At 44.4% G+C, this 22,658-nt stretch overlaps 1 protein-coding gene across 2 annotated transcripts in view; it reads right to left on the bottom strand.

Moving 5' to 3' along the window:
• The window catches only part of SYN3 (synapsin III), a 511,134-nt gene that overhangs the window by 15,600 nt on the left and 472,876 nt on the right, over nucleotides 1-22,658 (bottom strand). For both annotated transcript variants that reach the window (XM_001366239.4, XM_056798821.1), the window contains 2 exons: nucleotides 11,919-11,993; nucleotides 8,445-8,547 (listed from right to left, as the gene is read on the bottom strand). In XM_001366239.4, the coding sequence (XP_001366276.1) occupies nucleotides 8,445-8,547; nucleotides 11,919-11,993 (178 nt within the window). The remainder of the gene's footprint in view (nucleotides 1-8,444; nucleotides 8,548-11,918; nucleotides 11,994-22,658) is intronic.

Consider the following 22,658-nt stretch of genomic DNA (forward strand, 5'->3'; position numbering starts at 1 on the left):
CCTGGTAACTACAGCCCAGTGGTTTCTGCCCTGAGGATGTTTGCTGTGATTATTGTTAGGAAACTTTCTGTTAGACCTGCCTCCCTAGGGGACTTCCGGGGTCCCTAGCAAATAATCACTCAATCAACAACCAGTTACTAGGAAGCCACCTGGTGCTGGGGACTGAGGGTCACTCGGTCCACAAGCTGTGATTAAGGGTTTACTATGAGTCCGGAATTGTGCTCCGTGCTGGGGATATAAAGATACCCACAATTGCACATGGGCCATGGGAGGCGGGTAGGAGGAGGGGAGGGAAAGACCATGAGTCATGTAACCATGGAAACATTTTCTTAATTAATCAATAAAGTAAAATAAAATAAAGATATCCAAGATATCCATATCCATCAACTTGGATCTCAAGATTTGCTAAGTGTTATTTCTAGAGTTAACGAATAAATGAAGAGGCTAAAAATACTAAGACAAAAAATATTTCCACCAAAAAGTCCCCTGCTCTGGAGTTTCTATTATGTTGTGCATGCGTCTGCTATAGAAATTCATCACCTTTTTAGGCTGGAAAGTGCCTTGCCAGTCTTTTAGACAAAGTTCTCTTTAATGACTCAGAAAGCCAATGACTTGTCCAAGGTCTTATTGCTGTTTAAGTGGTGTTGCTGAGGCAGAAAACTGTTCTTCTATCTCTTAACCCAGTAGTCTTCCTATCACCCCACCTAGCTAAAGTTCCCTCCACCCAGTTAAAATGACCATGGATCCTTAATACACTTTATTCTAGCACTAGAAGGTTTGCAAAGTCCTTTCCTTAGGAGGACTCTACAAGAGAGAAGGTAGTGCAGCCTAGTAGGAAATGCCCTGCCTCTGGAATCAGAAGCCAGAGGTTCATATAATTAAATTTAAAAAGGGTCTTCCATACAGCAAATACATATCAGAGGCAGAATTTGAACTGGGGCTTACTGACTCCCAAGTCCAGCACTCTAACCATTACTACCCTTGGTAGCTGTGTGGCCTTGGGCAATTCAATTCACACCTCTCAGCCTCAGTTTCCTTCTCTGAAAAATGAGGGGATAGTATCATGGCTACTAGGATTTCTTCCTGTTCTATAATGAGGCTCCTTAGTAGGCAAAGGCAAACATTTTCTTGCTCACCTTTTAACAAAAATTTAACAGCAGAGGAAACTGAGGATCAGAGACTGGGAATAATTTGCTGGGATCATCTAGTTAGGACTAAAACCCCATGTGCTGCCCTCTGTACTATACTTTTCCCCCCAGCCCCTTTTAAACCCCCTACTTCCTTGTTTTAGGATTAATACTAAGGATGGGCTTCAAGGCAGAAGAGCAGTAAAGGGTAGGCAATGGGACTTAAGTGACTTCCCAGGGTCACACAGCTGGAAAGTACCAGGACCTCTTGTATATGGGTTTGGCTCTTTATCTACTGGGTAACCCAGCTGTCCTTTATACCATTATCTTTAACAGAGAGAGCCCCAAAGAGAGCTGGAAACCTTAGGTACCCTGAGCCTCCAACAGATGTTTGGGCTGGAGGCAGAAGGGGCTGTCAGTGTGGAAGGGTGGTCCCATTCACTGAGCTACTCCAGAGGGAAGCCTGTCTAAGAGTGGCATGCAGAACACAACCCTTCCCTCTATTTTTCCCAGTCCCTAGGTCCCTCTGGTTCTGGTTTTTGGTCCCCAGAGAGGTCCCCAGGGGAGTCCTTGGACCCAGCTAGCTGGGGTTTCCCACCATGGTGTGTCCAAAGGAAGTTGAAATGCTGGACTCCTCTGGAGGAATATTTTTCCATCACAGAATGTCATCCCCTAGTTGAGTTCAATTAGGAAAAGTTCACTGGCCTTTCCTTGGCGAGGACCTCCATAAAACATTCTGGAGAAAACTTTCCATTCTCACCAAAGACTGGAAGGAGGACAAAGAGAAGACCATTTGGGGGTTTTCTCCACTATCTTCTTCTTACTGTAGTAAAGGACCTTTTGTATTTCTGACAAAAATAACTCCCAATGAAAGCATAAGGGGGGACTCTCCAAATAGGAAATCATCACTTATGGAGGAATCCCACAAAAGGTATTTGTAAGATTTTTCCTTAGAACTTTCACAAAGCAAAAGTATCTAATTTTATTTGAGACCCCCAGGAGAGGACAACTTTGACAGAGTGGGATAACCAGGAAGATATAACCAGAGTGAGGAGAGAACTAGAAACCAGACTCTTCTGGGGCCTGTGAAAGAAACTGGGGGTGTTTGGTCTGAAGAAGAGAAGACTCAAGGGGGCAACTGGGTGGCTCTGTGGATTGAGAGCCATATCTAGAGATGGAGGTCTTGGGCTCAAATATGGCCTCAGACACATGCTAACTGTGTGACCCTGGGCAAGTCACTTAACTCCCATTGCCTAGTCCTTATTGCACTTCTGCCTTAGAACCAATACATAGTATTGATTCCAAGATGGAGGGTAAGGGATTATGGAAGAAGAAGAAGAAGAAGAAGAGGAAGAGGAAGAGGAAGAGGAAGAGGAAGAGGAAGAGGAAGAGGAAGAGGAAGAGGAAGAGGAAGAGGAAGAGGAAGAGGAAGAGGAAGAAGAAGAAGAAGAAGAAGAAGAAGAAGAAGAAGAAGAAGAAGAAGAAGAAGAAGAAGAAGAAGAAGAAGAAGAAGAAGAAGAAGAAGAAGAAGAAGAAGAAGAAGAAGAAGAAGAAGAAGAAGAAGAAGAGGAGGAGGAGGAGGAGGAAGAGGAGGAGACTCAAGTTAGGATTGAAGCAGGCAAAGGTGGTGAAATGTTTAGAGCTCAGGTTCTTGAGTTAAGAAAACCAGAGTTCAAATCTGGCCCCAGACACTTACTAGATATATGATTCTGAGAAAATGATTTTGCCCCAGTTTCCTCATCTAGAAATTGAGCATAATAACACCTACCTGCCAGGGTTGTGAAAATCAAATAAGATAAAAATTATAAAGTGCTTAGCACAATGCCTTGCACATTGTCACTGCTTTATAAATATGAGTTATTATTATTATTATAGTGGTGGTGGTGAGAACATGTATGAGAGATGTATTTCAGGTATTTGTAGGTCTATTATATAAAAGAAGGTTTTGACTTAAGCCTATAGAAGGGAAGGGACATTAGAGGTCTAATTCCTTATTTAATAGATGAGGATACTGAGATCCAGAGAAGATCATGGAATCATAGACCTAAAGCCAAAACAGATTTTAGAAGCCATCAGTTATTTTCAGTTAAGACCCCCTTTAGGATTTTCTTAGTAGAGATACTGGAATAGTTTGCCATTTATTCTCCAGCTCATTTTAAAGATAAGGAAACTGAGGCAAATAGGGAAATGACTTTTCCAGGGTCCTATAGTTAGTAAGTGTCCTAGGCTGGGTTTGAATTCAAGAAGATGAGTCTTCCTGACTCTAGATATATCTACTGGACCACCTATGATTTGTGATCTCACAGATAGAAAGTATCAGAGTCAGGATTTGAATCCAAGGCTTGTGGCTTAAAGGTACCATTTTATAAAGTGATTGCTGCTCTGCTACTTCCTACTTGTGTGACTTTGAGCAGGTCATATATTCTCTCTGTGCCTCAGTTGCTCATCTATAAAATGAGGGTATTGGACTAGATGACCCAAAGATCCATTCCCCTCCCCACCCACTAAATTTATGGTCCTGGCTTCAGGTTTTGGCATTCTTTCCAGTATCCCATTCCCCAAACATGCTAGATACCAGAGTTTATCTCTTTTGGGGTAGGAGATCAGATTGGATATACCTGTCCTGGGTCCTGAACTAAATAACTGCCCAAATGGTAAGAAGAGATGGAGACATGTGAGAAAAACCCAGCTCAAGCTTATACAATCACTAAGTAACTGAGCTGGAAATTTCCCCTGGACCGCTCTGTTTTCCTGTCTGTAAAGTGAGAGGATTGGGCCAGGTTTCACATCAAAACAATAATTTATTAAGCACCTACTATGTACCAGGCACTATGCTAAGTGCTGGAGATTCAAAGATAGAATCAAAAAGTCTCTTCCCTCAAGGGACTGTCATCCTCTTAAGGGAGGCAGTTTGGGAAATAAGATGCACATAGATAAATAAATGCAGAATTAACAGGAAGTGAACTGAATTCTTGGGAGGTAATGACCTGAGGAGATCAGCAATGCCATTTCTTATAATAGGACCAGTCCCAGTCATATGACTTAAGCTGCTGTCTAGCCACCTAATTGGAGGAGACTTTGGTAGGGCACTATGTCCAAAGAGAACTTTCTCCTGAATTATTTTTCCAGTTTTGGAGCCCTCTTCCTTGTGAGTCTAAAGGACTTTTGGGGGGGAATTAGGAATCCTCTCTTAGAATGTAATTAGCCCTCAAAGGAACTACCAGCAATCACTTAAAAAACCAAAAAAGTTCAATTTAGAGTGAAATTTCTATCATAACAGGGAACTCCCAGTAAGGGGACTCCCTCCATTGATAAAGATCATTTATTGTCTTAGAGCACTGCCTGGGGCAACATAGGACAAAGTGCCTCGGTGATGACATAGTAGTATGTGTCAGAGAGACTCTCTCTCTCTCTCTCTCTCTCTCTCTCTCTCTCTCTCTCTCTCTCTCTCTCTCTCTCTCTCTCTCTCTGTCTCTCTCTGTCTCTCTCTGTCTCTCTCTCTCTGTCTCTCTCTCTGTCTCTCTCTGTCTCTCTCTGTCTCTCTCTGTCTCTCTCTCTCTGTCTCTCTCTGTCTCTCTCTCTCTCTCTGTCTCTCTCTCTGTCTCTCTCTGTCTCTCTGTCTCTCTGTCTCTCTCTCTCTGTCTCTCTCTCTTTCTCTCTCAGAATCAACATTCTGTATTGATTCCAAGGCAGAAGAGGGGCAGGCAATGGGATGTGTCTGAATCTAGAATCCAGGACCTCCTGTTTCTGCATCTGGCTCTCAATCCTCCTAGCTGCTCCCTACCTTTTCTCTCTTAAAAAAAAAAAAGTATTGATTTTTAGCTTTTGTCTCCACTACATTTCCTGCACCTATGCCCCTCTCAAAGAGTCATCTCTTACTTTTTTAAGCACCTGTTTTCTGTCTTAGTCTCATTTCTAAGACAGAAGAGGAGTGAGGGCTAGGCACCTGGGGTTACTTGACTTGTTCAAGCTGACAGTTAGGAAGTGTCTCAGTCCAAATTAGAATCCAGGTCCTCCTGACTTCTGGCCTGGCATTCTATCCACTGTGCTACCCTGAGCCACCTCTTAAAGTAAAGAATTAAAAGGAGGGGGAAAAGTCTAGGAAAACTAACTGATATGTCAAATAAGCCTGAAGTTTTATGTCATGTTCCACACTTAAAGAGACCCCCAACTGTTTAAAAAAAGGGGGGGAGGGAAGTGCATTCATCTCCTGTTTGGGTCTAAGCTAGGTCATTATCATTTTATTGTAGAGGTATTGGGTGATACATAAGAAAGAAGCAAAAGACAGTCTACCCTCAGGAGCTTATGATTTAACAACAGGCAAACAATGCATACAAATAAGCTCTATACAGGAAAAACATATATAAGGAAATAATGAACAGAGGGAAGGCACTGGAATTAAGAGGCGTCCGGGAAGACTTCCTGTAGAAGGAGGGATTTTACTTAGCACTCAAAGGGATTCAGAGAAGTCAGTTTTCTGGCCCTGCCCTAGATCCTGGTGTCTCTCCTTTCCTGCTACCTTCTTCCAGACCTCCTGGTTTTGCTAAGATGGGAAGTAGGATGGAGAAAAAGGAAAAATAAACATTGAGCTCAAATTGGAGTTTTAGTCCTGTCTCCCTTACTAGCTTTGTGACCTTAGGTAAGTCACAGCTCTGTGCCTCAGTTTCCTTATCTATAAAATGAGGGTATTGGACTAGATGGCCTTCAAGGTCACTCCTTATAGACCTATAATCCTTCTAGCTCTGAAATTCTACAATTCAAAGGAACCCACCTTCAAAACTAGGAAAATATTATACACAGTACTTAAAATAGTGTAAATGAAACAATAGCAATCAAATATCATTTTGCAGATGAGGAAACTGAGACAGGCAGCAGTTAAGTGACTTTCTAAGGGTTACACAGCTCGGAAGTGTCTGAAGCTGGATTTGAACTCAGGTCTTCCCAACTCCAGGTACAGTGTTCTATCCACTGAACCACCTAACTACCCCTATTCATGGCCTCAGTTTCCTTCTTTGTAAAATGAGGAGCATGGACTAGCTGATCATAGGGCTAGAGACCGGTGCCTGATTTTATTGTCAGGAAAGTTCCCAGGTGAGGGAGCCTCCTTTACATTGGCAGGTTGGTACTCCCTTGTAAGCCAGTCTCAGAGAGTTACCTTGATCACATATAGGACAGGATCTGAATCTGGGGTCTCCTGGCTGGGAGATGAGCTCTCCCTCCACCACTTTGTGAGATCCCTTTTTTACAAAAATCAGCTCTAAGGTTCCTGACTCCACGAAAGCCCACCGTGCCTGGAGAAGAGTTGCCCTGCCTTTTCGGAGGCAGCCCGGAGCCTGGTGGTGTCACATGGCCCTTTGGGGGGCAGCCCGTGCCCCTGAGGAGCCAGGACACATGGCTAGAATGGAATCCGGGGGCCCTGCAGCTGGGGCTCATGTGATTCTCATCATCTCTAAACCTGAGTGGGTGGGAGGGCTCTCCCACACATACTTGGGCTGTGTGTCAGGCTCCTGCCTGCTGCCAGTGGAGCAGAGGAGTCGGAAAACAGGGGGAGGTGATGAGCTGGGGGCCACTTGGGGTGGGACGTTGCAGGGCAGTCCTCGAATTCTGGATGAGACAGCGGACTCTGGCCCTTGGGGACCCCTCCCTGTTCCTCTAAGGTTTTCCCCCTCACACAGGATTTTCTGTTTCCTGCTCCTTGACTCTGGGAAAAGAGGATCTGAGCCTCCATGCTGAGACTCTCCATCGTGGCTTCTAGCAAAGAGGGGTCCCCTGCTGTCTAGGTGGGATATGCACCTCAAAGCCATTCAGGGAATCCTAGGAAAGGGAAGGCACCCCGAGCACACGGGGGAGACAGGACACGCAGGAATCTGAATTCCATACCTCAGCAGAGAGGGCTGATTTTCCGTGACTAGCCAAGGAACCAGCATGCCTTCTCCCTGCCTCCCTGGTTTGGAGGACACATCCGAGTCATGGGCCAACTCTACATCTTAGTTCTCCTTCTGTGGGTGACCGGTGAAGGTCTCCCCCAGGCTGGAGCAACCCGGAACTGGTTTCCCAAGCATCAGCCTTTGGTTTGAAACATTTTATTGAATTAATTAATCTAGACTATTTTTCCTGGTTCCATGATTCATGTTCTTTCCCTCCCATAACCCCCTCCTACAGCTGACCCACAATTCCACTGGGTTTTACGTGTCCTTGATCAGGACCTATTTCCGTGTTATTGATATTTGCACCAAGCGTCAGCCTTTGGGCATAGCTAGCAGGAAGGACCTGGGGCAGGTTGGATGGGTCCCAGGGCTGGACCTGCTTACCCCAAGCCCAGTCCTACTCTGAGGACTGCTGGACCAGGGTGGTCCATTTGGATGGGATCTCATCCCCAGTGACCTAGAGGTCTTTTTCATGGCCAGCTTTAGGAAGGAATACTCCAGCATCCCAGCAGAGGGCACTCCCACCGCTGGCACTCTGGGTCTGGGCTCTGTCCCTTTGGAACAGAGCTTTTTTTGGAGGAGCTCTGCCCCGGAAACACAGCACTCTGTGGGCGCACAATCGAGATTTGTTGACAATGACAACAATGGCAATTTGGTCAAGAAAAGAGGGTGGGGGGGGGCCTTAAACTGGGAATGTATACTGTAGGACTTAGAGACATCATCTGGTCCAAACCCTATATTTTACAGATGGAGAAACTGAGGTACACACAGGTAATCCTGAGGCCAGATTTGAACTCTAGGCCCAGCTCTCAATCCACTGAGGCACCCAGATGCCCCTAAATTTTTAAAAAAATAACATTTCTTTCTTCCTTAAAAAACAAAAATCCTTATTGCTTTTCTGCCTCAGAATCAGGCAATGGGGGTCAAGTGACTTGCCCAGAGTCACACAGTTAGTAAATATCTGAGGCCAGCTTTGAACCCAGATCCTCCCCACTCTGGACCTGGCACTCTGTCTAGTGTGTTACTCAGCTGCCCCTAATAACCATGTTTCAATGCAAGTTATTCTTATAATCCTAAGTATTTTGTCTTATGCATTTAGAACCATAATTCTGAGAAGGAGATCACCAGGCTGTAAAAAAAAAAGACCGTGACCCCCAAAAGGTTTAAGAATCTGTGGTCTAGTCCACTGAGGTCCAGAGAAAGGACTTGGCCAAGGCCATGGACCTGGCGAGTGACAGAGGCAGCTCTTCTGACTCCAAATCTTGGACTTTTCCGACTAAATCATGCTGCCTCTTGTTCAATAGATGCTCGCTGAAGACATGAATGAGAGGGCACATCGAGGCAAGCCCCCCTCGTTTTGTCTAGCGGAGTGTAGCCAGGATGCTCTCACCTCAATGATGTAATCTCTCCCATCTTTGCTGTGGACGGCTTTGACGGCACAGATGTCCAGGCCCCCAAACATCTCTGAGCAGGCATCCACCCACAGCTTATACCTGCAGAGAGCACAGAGGCGTTCAGAGAGGGATATTTATTCCTTGGTTTTTTCAAGAGCCCCAGGAAGGGAGGAGAGCATTCCCGCTGGGCCCCTGGACAGAGGATTGACCCCCAGAGGCTATTTTCCCCTGGGAACGCTGCTGCTTCCCCATTCTTAGAATCCAGAGGGTTCCTGGAGAGAGCCACCATCTGTCCTTCCATTGGGAGCAGAGCAGGCATCCCCTGGACAATGGGCCCATTCTTCCTGCCCTGCTCTTTGGGGCTAAGAGGAGGGAAGGAGCAGGGGATGTGGCCTCCAACACTTTGTTCCTTCTTCAACCACTTGATTCCAGAGTCAAGTTTGCTCTGTGGGGAAAAGATCTTGAAGCTGGACTTTCACCCCTCAAACAAGGGGATGTTTGTGGCAAGGGAAATCTCTCTGGCGGGGACTTGGCCTTGGCTCCGGGCTGGAGGATTGGGGAGTCACAGGGCACTTTGTATGGACGTGGCCCCCCTGCCTGCCCCAAGGTCCCCTGGAAGGGGGGGGTGTTACTCTGAGCCCTTCGTATCAGAGTCCCCTTTTGCTTTCTCAAGATCTCAGAAAGGAATGGAGAATTCTAAATTAATTCATTAAATAAACTTTAATTTAAAAAAAATTGGAAAAAAAGAAAGGAATTTAGAAATCCTCAAAGCTTTGGGGACCATGTTAGTGGAAATCTTCCAATCCCTGGTCAAAGGGCCTTTAATGGGTAATGAGGCCAATGCCTTGGTTTTACTGGGGAGGAAAATGGCGGCATTGAGTGTGAGTGGGGAAGTAGAGACCAGAGAATTCAGAGTTGGAAGGGACATAGGAAGTCTTCTCGTCCAATCTCTCTGATTTGAAAAAGGAGGAAAGTAGGAGGAGGCCTAAAGAGAGGGACGTTTGCCTGAGGTCACGTAGTTAGTTAGAACTATGTCAGAGGGGAGCCTCGAACCTCCAAGGCTGGCTCCGAGGAAATGTTAGTGAAGGGAGCCTTGGACTTGGGGGACATGCCCAGTGAGCTCCTGCTGTTTGGTTATTTCACTCATGTCCAATTCTTTAAGATTCCATTTTGGGGTTTTCTTGGCAAAGATGCTGGAGTGGTTTGTCATTTCCTTCTCCAGCTCATTTTACAGAGGAGGAAACCGAGGCTGGCAGGGTGAAGTGACTTGCTCAGGATCACACAGCTAGAAAGTGTCTGAGGCAGCATTTGAACCCAAGCCTGATTCAAGGTCCAGCACTTTAAACACTGCACAGTCGTTTTCCTCCACGCTTACTGGCTGAATGACTTTGGGCAAGGCATTTCCTCTGGATCTCTGATGGTAAAATGGCAAGCCTGGGCCCGCTTCTCTCCCAGGTCCCAGAAGCTCCGAGGGCCCTAAGAGGAGGCCATGGCCAAGGCGCAGGACCGGGGCTGAGAACGCCGACGGCTTCCAACCTTATCCACTATTTGCAAACCCACCAAGCCGCTGCAAAGGAAAATGCTCGGCCCTCCAGGGAAGGAAGTGATCTGGGGATCCAACGGAGGACCCAGAAGGGCCTTCGAGGCCGCTGCACTCAAACCCGGAGCCGGCCCTTCTCTGCCCGCCGCCAGGAGGTTACGCAGGGCACGGGCGGCCCGCAGGAAGGGAGGGCGGCTCTTTCCTCTGTGGGGGCCTGGTAAGGCCTCTTTCCTTTCCCAGCCCCACAGGGAGGCTCAGGGGGAGCTCATCCTCGAGGGAGGGAGGCAGGGAGGAGAGGGGCTGCCCTGGAGAGTGAAGCAAATTCCAGTGCTCTGAGTAAGGCCTTTCCCACGCGCATCCCTGGAAAGGAGGATGCCCGAGGAAGGCACCTCCTCCTGGGGGATTAGGCAGCAAGGCTGGACTCCGCCCGGGCAGGCTGTCCGGCAGCTGCTGGGGTCAGCTTGGATCATCCAGTGCCAAAACTGAAATCGACGGCACTTTACCCTCTCAGGGAGGACGAGGGGAAAGTGCCGTCGATTTCAGTCGTGCCGGGCTCTGTGTGGCGACAATCAGTTTTCTGGATAATGACACAGAGTGGTTTGCCACGTTCTTGTCACTGAGGCAAAATGGGCCGAGACTGGCCCGAGGTCACGCAATTACTAAGGATCTCAGAGAAAGGGGCAGCTGAGAAGGGTCTGTATTCCTCTTGTTCAAGTCTCCCGGAAAATCATTCCCTAAGAGAGGCAGGCAGTGGGTGTAGAGAAAAGAGCCTTGGATTTTGTCATAGGATCTGGGTTCAAATGATGTCATTGTAGAGTTAGAGGTTGAAGGGAATTCATGTGGAGAGTATTTTTCAATCCTCTGAGAAACTGAAGCTCTAAAATCTATGCTCTTATAGTCCTAGGAATTCATCTCTCTAAGCCTCGGTTTCCTCATCTGTAGAATGAGTCCAAGGACCCCTTTCATCTCCTTCAGGTTCAGTTTCTGGGCTTCTATGATTCTGAGCTCATTTATTTAGCTGGCACCCTGTGTGGAAGAGGCCAAGTTCCGGGGGTCAGTTTCTAGGTGAGCCAATCCACGGTCACTGACTGCATCCCTCGTGGCAGTGGAGAATCTGATGGCATCTGATGGTTGGTTGGCACCATTAGGAGAGAGTGGATGAGTCGGTGTCAATGCCTTCCTCCTCAGACAGAAAACTCAAGGTCAAAGGCAGAGAGAAGGACCTGTGTAGTTTAGGAGACTCAACTTCTGTTTTCCTTCTGCTAAAACTGTGGCTTTCATTTATTTGTGAGAAAAAAATGTGTTAAGATTCAAATGAATGAGAGGCAGAATGATGCAATGATTGGAGGGGCATCTTGCAATCTGTAGGACCAATGTTTCCATCCTGCCTCCAACACATAGACACAGTGACCCTGGATAAGTCACTTAACAGCATAGGTAACTCTCTAAGACTAAACTGAAAAGCAGATTTTGCTTTGCATCAATTGAGAGAATTCCCCGCTAGGTGTTCCTTATACTAACTAAATTACAGATCTGGTACAAGAAAAAAAAAATTCATATGAAAGGCATTTTTGGGAAGGGTGGATCCATCTTAGGCAGAAGCCCTCTACTCTTCCCCTTCCCTTGACTCAGAGGACCTTATTCAGCCACTCCTGGGGAGTCCCATGGGAGAGTACCCGGTCTCCTCCTAGTCCCCGGAGGTACTCTCTCTTCCCAAATGGAAGGGACCTTTGACATTACTGAGTCCTTAGTAATGAAGTGACACTGTCTTCATTGTAATGTCACAAAATGAATTACAATTTTACAAACCAAGAAACGGAGGTGGTGCACAATGGCTAAGTGCTTTGGGCAGAGTCATAGCTAGTCAGTGTCTGAACTGGGATTCGCACCAAGGTCTGGTTCCAATCACTAAAGCATCTTCCTTACTTACTTCTCAGTCATGGCCACCTGTTCCAACATGGCAGAGCCTGTATTGGCTTTCCAGTTTCCTGAGATAGACGTCCTCCTGTATTGGGACCAGAAAACACATTCAGAGATGAAAAGTCAGAAGCCCACGATGCTCTATCCCTGAGGAGGAGAAATGGGGAAGGGCAAGTCCCTAGGATGGGGCTCTTACCCTGGGGTTCATGGGTAGATTTCAGGGAATCTGGGAACTTGGGTGAGAAAAAAAAACCACACCACTTTTTAATGTAATTGATTTCCTGGGGAAATCCACAAAGTGATTAAATTAAAAAACCTATTCCAAGTTGGGGTCTGCCCAAGGGGTCTTGGTCACTGATATAGTTAAGAACTCCTTAACTAGGGATTCTGGAATCTCCTTAAATGAGGCCAGGACTCTTGGGGAAGTGATAAGAGGGAGAAGCCATAAGATTCTGGATCTAGAGCTGGAAAGGGCTTCAGACTCCCAGTCACTCATTTTGTAGCTGAGGAAACCAAGGCAGGAGAAGTTCAATTTGTTTGGGTTCTCAGCCCTGAAATACGAACGTACATCCTCTGACTCCAAGCCTAGCCTTGTGCCATGCTGAGGGTCGGCGTGATGTTATATAATGAAATTCTGAGTAAGTGGAATGTATTCAGTTCATAAACTCCTTGGCGAGGGCTGCAGGAATAAAGTGAAAACTGGGGCAAAGAATTGTGCCTGATTTGCAAGAAAGCAAAGCATGCAGTTTGGAGAGATGAAAGGGATATCTGAGCAAGGAGAAGGAGTAAAGAGGAGAAGAACATCCAGGGCTTAGGGGAAAGTAAGAAAGACCTGAGTTCAAAACCTCATTCAGCTACTTAGTAGTTTGTCAGTTGGGCAAGTCACTCATGCTCCGTTTGACTCAGTTTTCTCCTCTGTAAAATGGGGATAATAGTAGCCACTATTTCCTGTTTGTTATGTAAAGTGCTTTGCAAACTTTAAAGTACTATATAAATGCTAGATGTGGTCGTTATTACAATGCTAAATAATATTTACACAGATGGTCTCATTTATCTTCCCAAAATTAATCTTCTCAGTATAAGTATTGCAGGCATTAATTTGCCCATTTAAAAGATGTGAAAACTGAGGCTGAGAGAAGGGAAGCAACGTGCCAATGGTCCCAGAGCTAGTAAGTCTGAGGCAGGACTGAAACCAAATCTCCCCTCATGACTCCCAGGTTCAGCAGCGTAAAGTCCTGACTCTTGCAAGAACTTGTTGTTTGACCTTGGGTAAGTCCCATGACCCCTTTCAACCTCAGTTTCTCCATCTGCCAGATGAGGGGATTGTAGAAGCTGACCTTCCAGCTCTAATGTTCTATGAGTCTGTGATCCCGTGACCACTCAGAACAGGGTGGCAACCATTAAAGAAATTGTTCTTCAGTCTATGAGGAAGGTCACTTGACGGCCACAAATGATATATGATGACCAATGGAAGGGCTGAGCAGAACCCAGAGCAGTGGTGGGAACAAAGACATTGTGTCGAAGGGTGGAGTTCCCACATGCGAGTTAATAAATGCATGAACAGTATGTTGAGAGACTGGATCTAAGAAAATGCTGAGAGCCTCTAACAAGACACATTGGGACAAAGCCAGGAAAATGCAGCAACGACTTCTGCCTGACTGAGACCTTCCGCTGTCTGATAAACTTAACAGCTGAGTTCATTGGCACCTCCACGTCTCCATTGAGATCATTTTCTAAAAGCTAGCATCAGGGCGTTTAACCTAATGACCAAATTCATTGTCTTAAAAAAAAAAAAAAACCAAACCCCGATTCTCTATCTTAGAACTAATATTGTGTATTGGTTCCAAGGCAGAAGAGTGGTAAGGGCTAGGCAATGGAGGTTAAGTGACTTGCCCAGGGTCACACAGCTGGGAAGTGTCTGAGATCCAATCTGAACCCAGAACTTCCCACCCCCAGGACTGGTGCTTTATCCATTGAGCTATCTAGCTCCCCGCCCCCCAGTACCCTTTAAATAGTCTCTACCCTCCATCACCTCTATGGGATGATGCCCAGTGGTCCAAACCCTTCTTGAACCCCCCCTCCATTTTAGCTTCCCAGGTACCACTATGTCTTGGTCCTCTTGCCTTTCTGTGTCACCTTCTGTGTCTTCTTAATTGGAACTTCTTTCTGTCCTCTCTAAATGTTGGTATTCCCCAAGGTTCTGCCTTCAGTCTTTTCTCCCTTTGACTCTATCTCTCTGCCTTTGTCTTTGTCTCTCTGTTTCTGTGCCTACCTGTTTCTCTTTCTGTCTGTCTCTCCTCCCCGCTCCCTTTTTTTCTATCATCTATTTCATCTGACTACTCTATGCGAATGACTCCATATTTGTATCTTGAGTCTCAACCTCTCTCTCAAGCTCTGTTCTCACAAAGACAGTATTATGGCATTGAAACTAGTCAGGAAGATCCGAGTTCAAAATCATACCAGCTGTGTACCATTGGGCAAATCATTTAATCTTCCTGTACTTCATTTTGCTCATCTATTTATGATAGGGTTGAGCTGGCTGCCCTCTAACATTCTTCTTAGCTCTAAATCTATGATCCTATAGTTTCAATTGACTATTACATAGCTTCATCTGGATATCTAATTTAACATGCCCTAAATGAAATTCATCATCTTTTCCTCCAAGAAAAAGAATCTACTTTTCTTATTTTTTCTCAGATAATAATAGCACCATTCTCCCAGTGACCTAGACTTAAAACTTGATTGTCATCCCTGAAATGGTTCTCTCTCTGTCTGTCTCTGCCTCTCTCTCCTTCCCTTCATTCCTTCTTTCCTCCATACTCAATGGATGGAACTCCAGGAATCATCGAATTTTGTTGACTCTGCCTCCATCTTACATGCATCATCTGTCTCAAATCCTCATGTGCTTCTTAACTGGTTGGTTTGTATCCATTGCTTATCCTTAACTCACCTCACACACATTGACCAGTTTAATCTTCACCAAACATAGTTCTGATTATGACATTACTTATTTTTAAAATCCTTCAATCTACCTCTCAAATAAAGTCTGAATTCTTAGGTTGTCACTCAAGGCCCTCTGCAATTCCATTCCTATTTACTTTTTGAGCCTTATGTGTCCTGGAATACTAAGACCACTTTGGGGACCTTAGGAACTGAGACCCCAATGGTTCCTGTCTCTGGTCCTCTCCCACCCCAATTTGAATGAATTAGCCTTCAGGACCAATTAGATGAGTACCATTCTTCCATTCTTAGAAAGTTACCAAAAAATGTTGGAGGGGATGTGGCAAAATTTGGACACTAGTGCATTTATGGTGGAGTTGTGAATGGATCCAACCAATCTGGAAGGCAATTTAGAACTATGCCCAAAGGGCTATAAAATTGGCCATCCCCTTTGATCTTGTAATATCACTATTGGGTCTGTGTCCCAAAGAGATAATAAAAAGGGGGAAAGAACCTACTTGTACAAAAATCTTTATAGCAGCTCTTTTTGTGTGGGCAAAGAATTGGAAATTGAGGGGATGTCCAACAACTGGGGGATAGCTGAACAAATTGTGGTATATGTTGGTGATAGAATACTATTGTGGTATGAGAAATGATGAACATGATGATTTCAGAAAAAGCTAGAAAGGCCTACATGAACTGATGCAGGGTGAAATAAACAGAACCAGGAGAACATCATGCCTAGTAACAGCAATATTGTGTGATGATCAACTGAAAATCTGCCTACTCTGAGCAATATAATGATCTGGGAAAATAGACATGATGGGGAATGCTATCCATATCTAGAGAAAACACTGTTGGGAATGGATGCAGATCAAAGTATACTAACTTTCACATCAGTGTATTTATGGTTTTATTTTGAGGTTTTGATTTTATACTTTTACTAATGACCAATGTGGAAATGTGTTGTGTATGAAAAAAAAATTTTTAAGTTACCAAAAGTGTGTCATGAAGGACAAGGAATAGGGGGTGTTCTTGTAGACCTATTTCTGCCATTTTTCTTCTACTTTTGATTCTTATGGGTCTTGTAAGGGTTTGCGAATCCTTCCCAATCTTTCTGATGAATTCTCAGAAGTTAATCTTCTCTTTCACAATGTAAGTCCACATTCCAAGGGTGAATCATAGAAAGAAATCCTCCTCTTTTGGTTCCCACATTTCCATCCACCCCAGTCCCCATATCATAGAAGGAAACTTTCTTTATGCAAAGGGAGGGATCCCAGCTACCAAACTGGCTTTTGCTAACTTGCTCTGCTTGGCCCCAGAGCTGTGGATGGAAGTTGCAGAGAGACAGATTTATGTTTGTGGTGAGGAAAAACTTCCACAGAATTGGAACCGTCCAAAAGTGGCTTGGGCTACTTTAGAGAGAGTGAATCCCCTGTCAGTGGAGATCTCCAAGAAAAGGTTGGATGACAAATTGTTGGAGACTATTACTATTACTCTCAGAAACTGTGTGGTTGGGGGTATGGGAGAGTCTCCATTGCTATTTAAAGATGGTCTTTTCAGTGAGACTCACACTGTCGGTAGTGACAGGAGCTGTCCAGCTCTAACTAATTTAGGGGAAACTGGAAAATTGGGGCTGGCCTCATGTGGCTAGACATAAGAAATTTGTACGCATTCACAGGAAATGGAAGGCGGCAAATTATGTGAACTCAACCTGCTTTTCCAGCCTAGTTTCCCATGACTCTCCTTCACATACACACTATTCTAGTTTTGTATTCTTAGCTGTATTCTTTGAGCTGTACTCAAACAATATTCTTAGCTGTTCCCTGTATTGGAATCTCCACCCAGGTTGTTGGACAGCAGGCACAGTCAGGTCTGCTCTTCAACAGCTAAAACAAAATGGTAGCAAGGTGAGTAGGGTTAGTGGTCTGTGAGGCCACCCCTGAGATGGTAAAAATCAGTAGAGGTTGAGGGAAGAGCCATTGATAAAAGGTCTGAATTAGTCCCATCAAAGCCTCCCAACAAACCACTCTCCAGGAGAGGCAATGTGGTATAATAGAAAGACCCTGGATTATGTGTCCAAATGGGATCTCAGTTCAGATCACAGGATTATAGATTTAGATCTTGAACGGTCATTTAAATTAACCCATTTTACAGATGATAAAACTGAGACCAGGAGAAGTCTAGTAATCTGTCTGAGATCATACAGGTACTATGCGTTCAATGTGAGACCTAGTTCTTTCTGATTCTAATAGTGCTCTAAACATAATGCAACACTGCCTCTTCTTGGCTTGGTTTTTCACTACCAGTGTGATGTTGGAGCCTCATTTAGTAGAAGAAATGACCTTAGAGCTCAATAAGTCCAAACTGTTCATTTTACAGATGAAGCAACTGAGGCACATCTCTTATCTTTTCACCTTCACCCCTCATGAATCCTTGTTTTTTTGGCTTTTCCCCCCCAAGGATCAGCTCAGGTACCTTCTCTGTGAAGTCTTTATTGATTCCCTTGTCCCTCTTCTGGCAGTTATCAGTGCCCTCAAATGATGTCCTTTTGACATGCTTTATCTCCCTCCTTGAGGGTGGGGCTTCTTTAGTTCTTGTCATCTCAGCTGCACCTAATTCAGAGTAGGTGTTTAATTGCTCATTTTAAAAAATTGAATTGAATTGAGATCATACTACCATTTTAGGCAGCTAGGCGGCTCAATGGATAGAGGATAAGGACTGGAGACAGGAAGACTCATCTTTCTGAGTTCAAATCTGTCTTCAGATACTTACTAGCTGGGTGACCCTGAACAAATCACTTAACCTTGTTTGCCTCACTTTCTTCATCTGTAAAACGAGCTAGAGAGAGAGAGAAATGACAAACCACTTTGGTATCTTTGCCAAGAAAACCTCAAATGGGATTATGTAGGTTGGACATGACTGAACAAAAAATGGAAAAAAAGGAAAGGCTTTGACCATGTGAATATTTTCTGTACCTCCTTGGGGAGAAGGTTGGGGCAGGGTCTGTGTCTGTGTTCCCCAGGGAGAGTAGCAATTGGGGGTCATCATTGCTCTGATCTACCTGGGGCTGTAGAAGAAGTCAGTGAAGAGACCCATGGCTAGACTTTGTAACATTATGGGGAAGCCATTCAGGATGTGGGATTTCCATATGCCTGGCAGTTGGGTGACCATTCTTTTCTGTTTAGAACAAAAGTCTTAACCCCAAATAACTACTTCTTCACATGCGTCCTAGGTTCAAAGCAAACCAAAGTATCCTGTTGTCTGTTCTCTGAACCTGCCCTATGTTTTCCCCACCCTCAAACCTTTGCTCATGCTGTTCCCTCCATCTGGAAGGCCCTTTCACTTATTTGCCTATTGAAACTCTGCCTGTGTTTAAAGGTCTAGCTTCAATGCTACTTCCTCTATGAAGCCTTCCAAGACCATTCCCCAAGAAGTGATCCTACCCTTCTTAGGAATCCTACAGTGCTTCATCTGTGCCTCACTTATGGTCTCTGCCATGGAATCCAGGTCTGTATATTCATGCCATACCCCCTTATTTCATTGTAAGATCTTAGAGGGCATGGACCATGTCTCATTCATCTTTGCATTTCCTGTAATGACTGATAGAATCATGATCATTTAATATATGATGACTGAGTGGATTTAGGAGCAAATGAATAAATGAAGTGAATGAATAAATGACTGGACAAAACTACTGTAGTAGAAAAAACTCAAAACCACATACTGGGAACATACAAAAATATAAAGATGGGGGCAGCTAGGTGCCTCAGTAGATAGAGTGCCAGTCCTGAAGATGGGAGGATCTGAGTTCAAATCTGACCTCAGATACTTTCTAGCTAGGGCAAGTCACTTAACCCCAATTGCCTACCGGTTTCCCTTCTGTCTCAGAGTTTTCACTAGGACAGATAAAGTATGGGTTCAATAAATAAATAGAACAGAAAAGGGGAAGCAAAGTAGGAGACTGAAAGATTTCCAAATAAAACTTATAATCATTCTAGGGTAAGAAATTATAGTCAGTGGTCACATAGGCACAAAGAGCCTTGTTGGACCACAGGAAGCTGACCAAAGGAACAAAAGGAATAGTCTGGGGAGGAAGAGGCTCCGTAGCTTCATATTAATGCAAACACCTTCCCTTGGATGTGGACCAGCCCTAGAATCAGGAAATGCCACTGCCAATGTCAGAGAGAAGTTGTCAGCCTGGCGGAAGGCCTCACATGATGGATGCAGCAATGAGGTAATCTCTATGAGGTGGAAACTGGGGCACAGAGATGCCAATGTCAAGAAAGAACTGGCACAATGAGAAACATTGTGGGATGAAATCATCATGGACCAGAGACAGATGCTAGAAGGGCACAGAGGGAACCTGAAGTTGGGGGCTGGAAGGAAGGGGACCTCCAAAGTCATGGAGCTCATTTGATGGAGAAGGAAACTGAGGCACAGAGAAAGGGAGCTCATACCAAGCTGGAATTTGAACCCATAACCCCTGACTCTGAACCCTGTGCTCCTTCCATGTAGGGTCTTTAGAAGTGGTCAGGGAAGTGGCTATGTATCTCACATCCAGGAGTCTGACACTAGACAACACCTGGTTCTGGGCACAGGACACTCCCATGAAGGAAGAGCATCTCTGTGCCTATGTCTAGATGTCCTTCATCCCTGGGATTCTATTGGAAGCTCATGGAGGGCAGGGGCTATGTTTCTTTTTATTAATTATTTCCCCAGTATTTAGCAGAGTTTCTGGCACATTGTAGATGCTTAATAAATGTTTATTTTCTTGTATTATTGCATTGAAATGCACTCCCTTCTTACATCTCAACTTTATCTCTTTCTCTTCGTTTTCCTCTTCCTTCTTACTACTTTTTTCTTCTTTTGTCTTCTTCTTCGCCTTCCTCCTCCAACTCCTCCTCCTCCTCTTCTGCTTTTCTTCTTCTTCTTGTTCTTCTTCTTGTTCTTTTCTTCTTCTTCTTCTTTCTTCCTTCTTCATTCTCCCTCTCCTCCTCCTCCTCCTCTTCCTTCTTCTTCTTGCTCTACTCTTCCTCCTTCTTAACCTTCTGTCTTAGAATTGGTACTACATATCAATTCCAAGGCAGAAGAATGGTAAGGGGTAGGCAATTGGGGTTAAGTGCCTTGTTCAGAGTCACACAGTTAGGAAGTGTGTAAGGCCAAATTTTAACCCTGGACCTCCCATCTCTAGGCCAAGCCATCTATCCACTGAGCCACCTAGGTACCCTGACCCTTATTCTTCAAAACTTAGATTTCACCTTTTCTTTTTATATGAAACTGTCCCCAATCTCCCCTAGTTACTAGTGCCTTTCCTCTTCCAAAATACTGGAAAATACAATCAATATCTTATATGTGTACATGTTGCCTCTTCTTACATTTGTTTTTGTATCACTATAGCCTGGCACCACAACTGTCACATTGTAGGTGCTCAATAAATGTTTGCTGGTTGATCAGTCTTTTAGGAGGGGGATGGCTTTCTTGAAAAAGGAGTGCAGATGGATTGTATACTAACAGAATCATAGACTGGGAATTTAGCAAGGTTCACTGAGGTCATCTAGTCTAACTCCCTCAAATTTCAGATGAGGAAACTGAGGCCCATGGAGCTTAAATCATAGGATCCTAGATTCAGAATTGGAAGGGATCTCAGAGGTTATCTAAACCAACTCTTTTTTATATTACAGATCAAGGAAATGAGGCCCATGGAAGTTAACTGACTTGTCCAAGGTCACATAGATTATAATTATCAAAGTCCCAGGAACTTAATGATGTTTTCCCTAGAGTATTGGATGGTTGTGTTGTTTGTAGAACTGAATATTAACCAGTTTAGAAATGCTCCTTACGGCCTTGTCCCTCTTCTTTCTTGAATCCCTTCCTTATTAGGCAGTTACGTGTGGAATGGAAGCAGTGGTTGACTTAGTCAGGAACACTCACGTTCAAATCCAGGCTCAGACCCTTACTAGCTTTGTGACCTTGGACAATTTCCTTCACACCTGCCTGCCTTATTTTCCTTATATGTAAAATGGGGCAAAAAGTAGCAGTTACTTCACAGAATTTTGGGGGGGATTATTATATGATTCTATATTAATGTATACCTTATTCATATTAATGTGCAAAATATATATAATTAGATTTTTTCACGACTATTTTATCTGAGATAATACCATATGGGTAAAGTGCTTTTTCAAACTTCCAAGATTTCTCAAAATGCTAGCTATTATTATTAGACAAAGCCAAGACTGATCCCTAGTACCTGGCTTAGATCTGACATGAATTATCCTATGAGAGCGGGAAACATTGTTATTTCACTTTCATAGACTGATCTCAGGCAGAACTTGGCCAGGCACCAGGGGCCAGCTGGGAGATGCCCTTTTCCAAATCACTGTGTTTCTATAGCATCATTCTCTAAGGGCCTCCAGATGCTTCTTCCTAATGCGGTAAGGAGTGATCTCCTCTGTCTTCTATAGCATATAGGAAAATGGAGGCCTGGAGATACTAAATGTCATTCTTTGTTGGACACAGCGACAAATGAGTGGCTTGGTGACAGCAGATGTAAGGATGTAAGGGGAGAGTTGGAGAGATGCTTGTAGGAGGAACAAGGACTGATTGGTTGGGAGATTCAGAGCTAGAAAGGACCTTAGAATCAATCAGCCAATCAACTAACATTCATTAATTGCTAGGCTTATCATCTAATACTCTCCCTTACTTCACTTCCAAGGCATTCAAGGCCCAGAAAAAGGTAAAAACAAACAAACAAAAAAAAACAAATTTCCAAGGTCACATAGAGAATAATTATTAGAGGCAAGAGTTGAACTCAGATTGACTAATCCTCCAAGTGTTCCATTGGGCCACATGGGCTCTTCAATAGCGTGAAAGTTCTTTGTAATGAATGCTAAGGCTCCATGTGGATGCTACTTATACTGATGCCATTCTTGTGCTCAAAACTTTTTAATGGCTACTAAATAAAGCTCAAACTCCTCAGTCTAACATTCAAGAAAGAATTCTGCTTGAAGATAAGATCATAGGTTTGTAGCTAGAAAGCCTGAGGCCATTGAGTCCAACTCTTCTATTTGACAGATAAGGAAACTGAGATCAAGAGATATATTGGGATTATAGCTTTAGAACTCAAAAGGTCCTCAGAGATCATCTAGAGTAATCTCTTCATTTTACAGATGAGGAATCTAAGGCCTAGAAAGGTCATGGGATATCTTTGGAACTGGAAGGAACCCCAGAGGCCATCTTATCCAACTCTTCCATTTTATGGATGAGGAAACTGAGGTCTAAAGGTCATGGAGTCATAGCTCTAGAGCTGGAAGGGCCCTCAGAGGCCATCTTGTCCAATCTCTATTTTACAGATAAGGAAATTTAGGTCTACAGAGTGCCTAGATTTAGAACTAGAATGGATCTGAGAGGTCAGATTGCTCAACTGCCTCATTTTATAAGAGGAGGAAAACAGGCCTTGGAGACAGGGAGTAACTTTAAGGAGGTCCTTCAAGTAGGAAGAATCAGAGTTAGTTTTGAGCTGAGTTTCTTGGATTTCCAAAACAGTCCTTTTGAAATTGGGTAAGGAATTGGGAGAAGGAAGGAGGTATTGGGTCTTGGCTCCTTCTGACTCTCTGGTGGGAGCTGACTGTGGACAGATTTTGATCTTCTTGGGCTTTCAAATAGGAAATGAAGTGGGATTATCACTGACTAGAAGATGGGGATATGCAAAGGATAAGGGAAAAGAAGCAAAACCAGCAGAATGGATGAATAAGAATTCCCTGCAGTGACGGTCTTGGACACTTTCCTCCCAAAGATCAGATGGAGT

Source organism: Monodelphis domestica, chromosome 5, assembly GCF_027887165.1.
Source record: "Monodelphis domestica isolate mMonDom1 chromosome 5, mMonDom1.pri, whole genome shotgun sequence".
Classification (NCBI taxonomy): domain Eukaryota; kingdom Metazoa; phylum Chordata; class Mammalia; order Didelphimorphia; family Didelphidae; genus Monodelphis; species Monodelphis domestica.